The 10,626-nt window shown below is 53.4% G+C and overlaps 1 protein-coding gene across 1 annotated transcript in view; it reads left to right on the top strand.

The window, feature by feature from the left end:
• Positions 1–10,626, top strand: part of LOC126569331 (uncharacterized) — a 15,381-nt gene continuing 4,755 nt past the window's right edge. The window contains exons 1-5 of the mRNA XM_050226333.1: positions 1–998; positions 5,497–5,777; positions 7,452–7,804; positions 7,908–8,138; positions 9,031–10,626. The exon at positions 9,031–10,626 is cut by the window's right edge and continues 1,262 nt beyond it. Of these exons, the coding sequence (XP_050082290.1) occupies positions 662–998; positions 5,497–5,777; positions 7,452–7,804; positions 7,908–8,138; positions 9,031–10,626 (2,798 nt within the window). The 5' untranslated portion in view covers positions 1–661. The remainder of the gene's footprint in view (positions 999–5,496; positions 5,778–7,451; positions 7,805–7,907; positions 8,139–9,030) is intronic.

Raw genomic sequence — 10,626 nt, 5'->3', positions numbered from 1 at the left:
TATGTCGTCGCGCTGCTGCTCCAGAGTGCTCTCGCTCTGACTACGAAGAAGATCAGCGGGAGAAGGCATCCTCTGATCGCGAGATCGTCGTCATCCCTAAACTTGGTGTCTCGTGCGTGCGTGCGTACTAACGTTGAAGGTCGTGACGGTGTTCAGTGCGGGTAAATTGTTGTCATCCTCTAACCATTCAGTGTCTGTGTCCGTCTGTGTCCAGTGAGCAGATCACTGACGATCTGCCCAAGCCTGTTCCATTCCAAGTAAAAAGCAAAAAGTCACCGGCTACCCAACCCTCCTCTTATGCTCGTGCTGCTGCTTATGCTGTGAAGAGGAAGAAAGTGGTCCACGATTGGTTGGTCTCTTCTCGAAGCCGTGGTAAAGTGGTGTGTGAAGCGCGCCGTCGAGTGTCTCTCCGACGAAAAAGAATGCAGCGGCAGCATCCGTCGTAAGTGGTCGTGTGTCTCTTTAGTGGTGCGCGACGCTCGACAGTGTTCCGTGTTCCGTGCGATCTGCTGCAACCGGAACCGGGCTGCCGGGGGGATGTCGATGCATTGGCGATAGTCGCCGTCGCCGTGTGTCGCGAGGTGCAGGTGTGTGCTTTTCCCCGCCCCGCCGTCCCTTTTGTGGACCAAAAACCGTGTCAGACCACCCAACATGAGGCAAAATGCCGTTCGTGAAGCGTGTCGTTACTCCGAAGTACATTGCCCGGTCCTCGACGTCGTCGTCGTCGCGGACGGTGGCGCTACGTGGCGGTGGCAGCGGTGGGTACGGTCCACCGGCCACCATCCCGGTGGCGGATAACGAGTTCGAGGCGCTGACCAACATCACGCTCAGCAACGCGCTCCGTCAGCTCGCCTCGCTCGTCTTCATCTCGAACCAGATCTTCACCGAGCTGCACCAGGAGCTGTCCAGCGTAACCGAGCGGTCGGCCGGTTTGAAGCAGCGCATCGATCGCCTGTCCCAGAAGGTGGAACAGTTCGATCCGAAGCAAGTCACTGTCCGTAAGTACCGCTCCTCTTCCGTCGTCGTCGTCTTCCGTGCAGGGAAGGGAGTGCGCTGGCATGTTTGTGTGCGTGGAAGAAGAAAGGGAAGAGGGATGCCCCGATGCCGTTAACGGTGTTTCCAGCTTCGGATCGCTTCTCTTCAGTTGGGGAGGATGGCCGTGGATGTATTGTTTAGCTTGGCCGCCGCCGCCGCCGCCAAAGGCCTGCTGTTTGGCCATCAATCAATTCAACGCGCGAGCCGACCGAGAATGGGTGGTAGAAGGGGTGGAGTAGGTGGCCCTCTAAATCAATAACTCATTACATGCGATCTCGCAGAACCAAGCGAGCGGACGGACGGGCGGGCGGCCAGCCAGCATGAACAAACCAGATACTCTAAGCCCCCAAGGCCCTGCGGTGTATATTGTGTGGAGGGATGATAAACAGGAACAGCGGCAGCAGCAGCAGCAGCAGCAGTAGGCATTGGGAACAACTTCCATTAACTCCAAAGCAAAAGGCCAGAGCCTGCTGCGCGTTGGTGTGATGTAATGCGCGGGTTTGGTGTAGGGGTCCGTGCGTGCGCCTGGATGCTGCTGCCGCTAGATTCCATTACCCACGATCACACGGGAGGAGGGAGTAGAGGGTGGAAAAGAAGAGGGCATAAATCCCGGAAACAGATAAAAATGGTTTGCTTCTAAGCCTTGGTTGCTTGGCGGCGGCGGCGTGATGCTGGCAGGAAAGCAGGAAAGAAGCCTGCCACGATCATGGCCGTATAAGGGATCTCGCTCCCCTGGCTCAATTGCTGTTGCTGTTGCTGCGGCTGTTGCTGCAACAACCGGTCCGACAGACCTCTAGGACCAGCAGCATCTCGTTCGATGAGGCTGGGACCGAAAGCAGGGGAAAGCAGGAGTGCGAGAGAGAGAGCGAGAGAGCGCGAGAGAAAGATGCCTGGCCTGGCCTGGCATGGCATGGCTTGGCATGCCTTCGTCATCTTAACGAGCGGCGGCAGCAGTTGTTGCAGTTGTGTCACAGGGCCACACCTCCCCACTTACTTTCCTCTTCCTCCGGGGCCTTGTCGGCCTTTCCCAGCGTGTTCTCTTCCTTGGCTTCGCATTCCACTCGTTCGCTCGAGACACTTTTCGAGTTCCCTCTTGCGATCCTCGTCGTTGCTGTCGTCGTCCGCCAGGAAGGAACCGTCCGATGTTGAAGTGTTTTTCCAACAAATAATTACCGCCATTGAGGTGTATCGGGCTCTGTAGCGCTGTGTGTATGTGTGTGTTTGTGTCGGAAGAATGATGATGGCCCCAGCTTCTCCACCACCAAACAACCCTTTCCGCGGGCAATCAGGCAAAAGATCGGACGCGCTCGCGTCGGTTGAGTAGTTGAGCGGCCTGACGCTGTCGTCCCGCGCTCGATGCTGGTATTGGTAGAGGTGGAGTGTGATTAAAACTGTGGCCAACACAACACAGCCCAAGAAAAGGTGCGCTCGCACACTAAAGTGTGACGCCAAGTGAACCGGAGGAGCGCCATGACGTACACTATGGGAACGACGGAACGGGCCCTGTGGCCCTGGCGCACAAAAGCTGTTAATTGTTATTGATGTAAGACAGCGAACGGAGCTATTGATTTTCATTAATTATGAAGTGCGCGACCGGGGGGACCCGAGCGACATTGGATGCTGTGTGTTCTGTCGTCGGTCGGACAAGAACTGCGTGGTGTGAGGAGTACACTGCGGGTTGTAGATCATCAATCCATGCTGTGATCATTTCGATTAGCCACCAATTAGCTCCCGGTCTGTAAGCAATCAAACATCTAGAGGAATTAAAGTGTGATTCCTCGATTCAAGATGCCAGTGGATCAATGAGTATAAATGTCAAAAAGAATCTTTGATTGTAATTCTCTTACATAAGTTGAGGCGATCACTTAGTAAAAATCTCTCATAAGCTTCTTGCTCTTCAATCTAGTAGGCATTGAAGAATACAGAGTAGACAGTTAAGTTGCACAAATCTTGGGAAGGTTTTTCCACCCCAGGTTTCGGCGCTGACCATTCGCGGACACCATCCCCTAGAGTTCGCCATTCCAAACGAGAGCCGGTAGTGCGGTTGCGTGAATGCTTGTTCGCGCGCAACCCTCATCACCGCGAGATCACCATCATCGTCGTCATCATCATCATCATCATCATCATGGAACGATCTAAATCTGTGTGTTTCTGGCCTTCACGATGCCGGCGCGTTACCTGCGACCGACCGATAGACCACACCACGCTATGCTACGGTTTCGGTGCGCTCATGATTCGCCGTCAAACCATCCGGCATCCAGCAGTCAGCAGCCAGCAGCAGCATTCATGCCGCAACCACAAACCCTTCCCGTGTGCCGCTAGCAGATGTGCGCCTGATTTCCATTTATACCACCTTTTTATGTTGTTTTGTTCTGTTTTGTTCCGACTGCTCGAGATAGAGCGAACGAGAGAGCCAGCGCGCGCACCAGCACGACATGCGTTTCTGGTTCAACTTGAATCTGGTTTTTGTTATTTAAATTCACACACCAAACACACATACACTCCCGGGGCCGGACATCCACCGAGGACCGGCGCGCAGCATAGATTACGGTTGGCGCTGACGGATTTTAAATTCAACGCGTGCTAACCAAATGCTGTTAACCCCCCTCCCCATAAGGGAGAAATGTGTGCCAACCAGAAGTTGTGCAGAACAAACTGGTGGTCTAATCGTCTTTAATAATGTCACTCACGGCGTCGCTTGGCACTACGGGATGTGCGCGTTTCCTGCGTTTGCCACCAAGAGACCTCACCGGCAGGATGACAATGATGAAGGAGAAATGTAATTTGGCATACGGCCAGACAACAATAGCTGGGAACACCGAGGCATTAGTGCGAATCCACGCTATGCTGCTCTATGCACCACACGACGATCCGGCCAAATTCTGCTGCCGGTATAGTGCGTGACGAGAAGGTGACGGTGTGCGCCAGCGGTTCAATCAATCAAACCGCGTTGGAACAGACGGCGGCGGCCCAAGAGGCCCAAGGTGTTTCCCTAGAGGTGCGTGGTCCCAGCAAGAACAGCAAACCGAGTGGAATATGGCGGAAACGGTGGAAAAAATGGTTTATTTTGAATTCTCTTTTCAATCCCGGTTTCCTCTTTCGTATGGTGGTTCTTCTTGCACGCACCTGGGACCACCTAGAGTGGACTGCAGCACCAAGAGAGGGGAAGGTTAGGGGTAGGTGCAATTAGAATTCCAGCAGCGATCCACACACATGGCCACACACTCGGTAGTTGATCGTCTTCTTCTTCACACGCTTCGCACGCGTTGTGCACTTCACACAAGGCGCCTTTAACCTTGTGTGATTCATAAATTGGAAGACTATGGCGATGGCGGTGTTTCTCAAGCAACAAAGCAATAACCATTGAATTAAAAAAATAATTTGGAACGGACTGGATCGTACGGTGTGCCTTTCTGCTCCAAATTATCTACCTCTCCAAAGGCTATCCTAAACGTTTTCTGTTTCATTTCGTTACTTGAACAAACAGCATTTGTTTTGGAAGGGTTGCTAGCGAATTATCAAGTCAATTGAATGTATCCAAACCATTAAAAAGCAGGATGATCCCCTATCCAAAACGCCATTACACCATTTAAGCTATCAATGCGGGCGATGAAAGGAAGCATAACAACAGGGCGTTGCCGCCTCATGCCGCCCACAAACAGACTCTCCTAGACTCGATCACCGCTCCTCTGCAAGGGGTCCCTTATCTTAAACGAGAGACTTGTAGTGGCCATTGTTTAGCTCGGCACAGTCTACAACCAGCACGAAATCGACCAAGCGAGTGAGAGCGAGAGCCTCAATCGGTTGTCTATCTAATCGGCTAAAGGTGTCAAGGTCCGCGCCCTCACTAAGCAGGCAAGTCTTGGACCTGTTTCAGGTGGGCCCGCCGGTTCGAACCATTCAACCGCGGGCCAGCTGCAACACTCAACAAACCCAACCGACCAAACCGACCAAACCGATAAAAAGTAAAAGCAAATTAGCATTCAGCTTGATTAGCGGTTAGCGGTAGCCACCATTGGCGTCGTCGTCTGCAGGAGGCGCGCCACCTGAAAGTCATTCGAATTCATTGCCCACACATGGCCTACGCGATCGACTACCCCGAGGAAACCACCGAGAAGCAGGAGGAGGAGTCCACTGGCACTGGGAAAGCGGTGCGATGGCCACCATTTTTCGAAAAGCTGAACAACAAATCATACACCGAAGCGAAACCGAAACCGACGACGACGACGACGGCGATGATGATGATGCACCACGGAGAAAGGAGGAGTAGGAGGTACTAATTTGGTTTTCATTTGTCTTGTTCCATTCCATGTCGTGTCGTATCGTGCGGGCTGCTGGTCATTGCCACCTTGGATTGGCTCTGGCTCTTTCCTTCCATTTCACACGCCACCTAATTAACGCTGACCAACGTCTACTGGGACGGAATATGGCGGCGAATGGCGCCTCATCCTCATCATGCAGCGGAGAGTGACCTCGATGCATTCGTCCAGATTAAGGCCCACTACAAGACGCAGTACCATGTGGACACCGGGCTGTTTACCGTGGCCACCCGGTCGGAAACGGTACAGGAGCTGTATGAGGCGGCCGCCAAGACGCCGGTCGCGACGATTGCCGAGATGGACCGGATCGTGGGTAACGAGGCCGGAAGCAGCTCGGAGGCATTCATCTGTACGCCGATCCTGAGCCGGCAGCGGCGCGCTGCCCGAGCCAACAACGTCGATATGGACATCGAAGTCAGCCTGGTAGGTATCGAGTTGCGGTTGAAAGCCCTCGATCGAACGATTCGAACGATCGACACCACGGACCAAATAACAGACCAGCCAGCCGCCAGTACGTACCACACCGCACAGTATCAGGGTCATATCCGTCCGCTTTGGCGGCCAAATGACGGCGCGATCTAACCGCAACCGGCCCTTTTTTTCCAACGACCGCAAAAGAGATATTCATTTCCTAGTGCACCCATCGCCCGCTTGGGCCGGTCGGTTTTCTGTGTGAGAGATTGTAATTTGATCGGAGCGTAGGTTCCTCTCACGCACCACCGGCTGCAACTGCCCTCGATGCAGGTGACAGTCAACGTCACCACCGCAGCCATCAAGCCGAGCCAGCAGTCGCCGCCGCCGACTCCATTATCAGTGCATATTCATTGATTGATTGATGGTGACGATCGCTTTGCGCTGGAACGATTGTGGAACGCGACAGACGCCTTATCGGACCAAGCAAACACGTCCGGTTCGGCTCCTCTTCCCGGGCGGCCCCCCGTCCATAAGAGTTCAAAGCAAACACGAACGATTCCTACACAATGTTTGCACTGCTGTTGACTCTCGTTTGTCACGCTCTTTTCCATTGGTTTTAAAATTGATTTCATGTTGACTGTGTCTATCGTGCGGTGCGAGCGAGCGAGCGAGCGCTGTTCACTTGTGCTTGTGGCCGATTTGGAAGCGACTGATGAGCATGTCGCGGACTATGTTTCCTCTGCTGTTCCGGCGAAACACTAGTTTCGTAAAAATTGGTTGTCAAACATGCTTGCCGCCGGGAGTGACTCTCACTTTTGTCGAGTGTGTGGTGTTAAACAAACATGCCGCATGTGAGAGGAGTGTTAGATAATCAGTAAATGGACCGTGAAAATGGTAAAAAGTATCGTTTCGTACCGGTCCGCCCAGTAGATGTAGCAGAGCACGATATACGTAGAACGATTTCAAATTAGTAAATTGCTTGAATAACTGTATGAAACCTGATAATATGATACAGTTTTAAACCGGCTATGAAGTCTGTTAAGACCCAAGAAAGTCCATCAACTCACGCGACGAAGAGTCTGTCTGGCTGGCATCATGAACCGCATTTAGAACTTTTATAGGTGCTCACACCTGCTTCTGAGGCATAAACTCGAACGTCTAGAACGTCGTTGCAACTCCCTAAGGCATGGGAAGTATTTTCACTCGAGTATATGCCGGCAGCGCTTGTCATGCGAATGACAAATGGAGGCCAACGCCGTAGCGTCTTCCAAGACGTTCCAAAAAAATACACCACAGACGAGGATGCGACCAACTGAAATAGAACGCCGGTAATAGAATGACTTGGAATTGGAACAATTAATTGAAGAGCGAGGGTACCCCAATGCTCATTGCGATCGTTGTACGTCGCTGCTGGTTCTATGGTGGCCACTTGAGACAAGATGCTGTGGCTCGCTCGTTAGTTGGTACGCTGGATAAGTGAACTAGCGAGTGAACATTCTGTGTAGAGCGATTTAGATAACATTGAACTGATGCTTTCGATGGTCCATTTTCCATCACAGCACTTTGAGTGCTTAAGAGCTAGTGTGCGTTTTACCAGATTAAGAAAAAGGCATAACTGTTGAGATATCAAAACCAAGTATTGATGCCACGAAAACTAATAATATTCAACTTAAACCCTCCCAGCCAACGGCTGTACAGGATCTACGCAAGTGGACCTCATCGGAGGCCATCGGTGACGTGACGACCGGGATGGCCTGCCCAGTGAAGATCGTATCGAACGGTGCGAACAAATCCGTCCTACGGCACACGACCGACACCAGCCTGCTGGTGTCGATGGGCGATTATACCGATGGTGCCGCCAGCACTTCCAACCCGGCGACCGCTGCTCCCAACGAGACCGATCTCGATGCCATCACGTCCATCGACGAATCGATCGTGCGTGACACAAGTAGCAACACTAGCCACACCAGCAGTAATAGCTGCGTCGATCATCTATTACCCTCACCAGCGGAACAGTGCCGTGCGCTTGCCTCAAAGTATGTATCACCAGCTGTACCAGGAAGGACGAATGACTTGCCTCTTCTAGGATGGATCGCTCTTCATTTTGTGAAACATTCTCATTCGCTTCTGCTCCCCCAGGTTCCCGGCGGAAACAATAAAAATCGATACTTCCGGCCGGGTGTTCGATCGGATGTCCGGCGCCCGGCGCTCCCTCGTCTGTTACACGACGACGCGAACGAAAAAGGAAGACGGCAAGCCGGAAGAGGATACCGTACGGAGGAGGTCCCGGTTGAGGCGCCCGCGTGGCAAGAGACGCAACACGATCGCCGGTACGGATCAGCGCGAGATTGCCGAGGTCATCAGCAAAGGGTACGTTATCAGGCCGTCAGGCCTCACTTCACTCACTCTCGGCTCGGTGCTAGATTACTAGAGCTACACTTAGGGGAATAGGTTAGTGGAGCGGAACATCGATTTGAAGAGAGCCCCACACTTGAAGCTCACGAGCGGTCACATTCGTTGTCCCCATGTCGCTCGCATCGACTCATCGTCCAGTTGTGTTTTGAATTTTGAAATTCCATTGTTAGACCAAACGGCCGTAGTACAAGCGCTGCCCGGGAAGTAGATCACTCAGAGTGCAGCAGCAGCACCACCTCTCCTCCTCCAACTACTAGCAGTGCCAGTATGGTGTGGCAAGATGGCGTACGTTTTGACTGTCCCCGGGCCACGATGCAAGGTTTGTAAACTCGTAAGGCTTCCCACCACCCCTTTGCTCTCGCCGGGTTGCTGCTGCTGCTGCTGCTGCTGCTGCTGGCGATAGAGCGGGTGGGCGGGCGGGCGTTGCTGTGTTGCGTTGTGTCGTTGTTTTTTGGCCGCACCTGTGTGATCATCATTTATAGCGCTTTTTTCGTTTTCTGACTTCGTTGTTCTTTGTGCCCGTTGTAACCATAACCTCTCTACATGATTGGTGTTTTAACTGCCTTCAGTATCCTCATATCCCGCGTCTGTAGCTTACCAAATACACTATATACGCGCTGCTGCTGATGGCTAGGATGCCATCGGTGCAGTTGATCGACCGGTTTCTCCTTCAGTTGTGCTCCAGTGTTTCGAGTTGCGACGTCGAACGGAGGGCATTTGTACAGGGGCTGTATCATTGAAGCCTGCCGATCGGTTAACAGCTCGAAGCACTGGAGCCGTACAGTTGTTGTGCATTTCTAAAACCATTTCTTTCTTTCTCTCTGGATCTGATTGTTCTTCCTCGCAGGGAATCGGGTGAAGGTACAGCGACAACGGGCGAACAGGCGCAACAGAAAGACCAACAACAACAGCAGCAACCGGCCCAGGAGTCGCCGGTTGACTTGGGTGAGCTGCTGCCTGCGTTCCGCAGCCGATCGAGCGATCTGCTGCGCAAGGAACCCGCTTCATTCTCGGCCGAGTGGACCAAGAGCTTCAACAAGATGTCACACTTCAACTCGCTCAAGCAGTGGGGCATCAACCGGTTACGGATGATGAATCGCGACTCGTCCGCGTCATCGTCCGCACGGGATCACCAGCGGGATCATGATATTGATGATTTCAATATACACGAGACCACACTGGCCCGGCAGCAGAGCCAGCAGGGCCGGCGGAAGGCATCCGACAAAGAGAAGCGGCTTTCGCACGATCGAAAGCCTTCTTACTCATCGTCGGAGCGCAGTTCCTCCGGGGTGCTCAGCTCCTCCTACCTACCGGCCTCGATCAATCCGGTGAAGCTCCGGGAAACGTCCACGGTGAGGCGCCAGCGGCGTACGGCGCTGGGTAACCGAGATGAACCGCACTCGTCCAGCGGTAACTGGAGTGCCAGCTCGGAATCGGGCCGTACATCGATCGGTAGCGAGATCACGACCAGCAACACGCACCCCAAGTCGAGCGCTTCCAGTACCTCGCTGAACCACAGCAATCCGATCAGCTCGAGTGCCCCACCGAGTTCGATCGTCAGTCGCCGGCGGTTCTTCAATACGTCCGCTTCGAGCAGTGTTACGAGCGAAGGTACGATAACGCCCGATCTGCAGACCTTCGACTATCACGATGAGGGTGGTGAGACGAGCTCCGTGTACTCGTGCGATACCGAGGGTTACTACACGTCCTTCCATGTGGACTCGGGACTGAAAACGTTGAAGGAAGAGGAACCGATGACTCCACTGCAATCGACGACTGCACTGTCGAGTATAACATCTTTCTCCAGCTCCGGCAATACGACAATTGTGTCGCAGGAAAACGAGTACGATCTGTTTGGGAAGGGTTCGACGACGTCCACGACAACCAGCTCGGCCGGAACGATCTGCACGGTGCTGGCCGATGCATCTAATCTGCCCAAGATTCCGGAGCGAAAGAGCTCCCTGACGAAGCTGAACCGCAGCAACAGTACGGCCAGTAATGGGACACTGGAGCGTAGCTACTCGAGCAGTACGCTGGGCAGTACCCTCGATAGTACCGGTACGATCAAGCGGAACGGAGTGCTCATACAGAAGGAGGTCATCAAGATACTGCGCCAGCAGGAGAACAACAATCGGCTCGATGTGGCCGACGGTAATGCCACGGCCACGGCCAAGAGCAATGGCACGGCAACGGGTGGGGAGGTAAAACGAGCACCTACGGCCGAACCGGAACAATCCGAATCATCGGACGTGGAGTGCGTAGAGCGCACGGAACGGTTAAAGGTAAAGACCACCATCAACACTAGCCGCATCCCGTCCATGTGCATCATCACACCAACGAACAGTGATGACGAACAGCAGCAGCAACAGCAACAGCGTGGTGCATCGAGTGCTCCAACTTCCAAGACGAACAGTAAATCGGTAACCGATAAATCGTCAGGCAA

The sequence above is a fragment of the Anopheles aquasalis genome, chromosome 2 (genome assembly GCF_943734665.1).
Source record: "Anopheles aquasalis chromosome 2, idAnoAquaMG_Q_19, whole genome shotgun sequence".
NCBI lineage: Eukaryota > Metazoa > Arthropoda > Insecta > Diptera > Culicidae > Anopheles > Anopheles aquasalis.
This window is presented reverse-complemented; position numbering and strand designations above follow the sequence as displayed.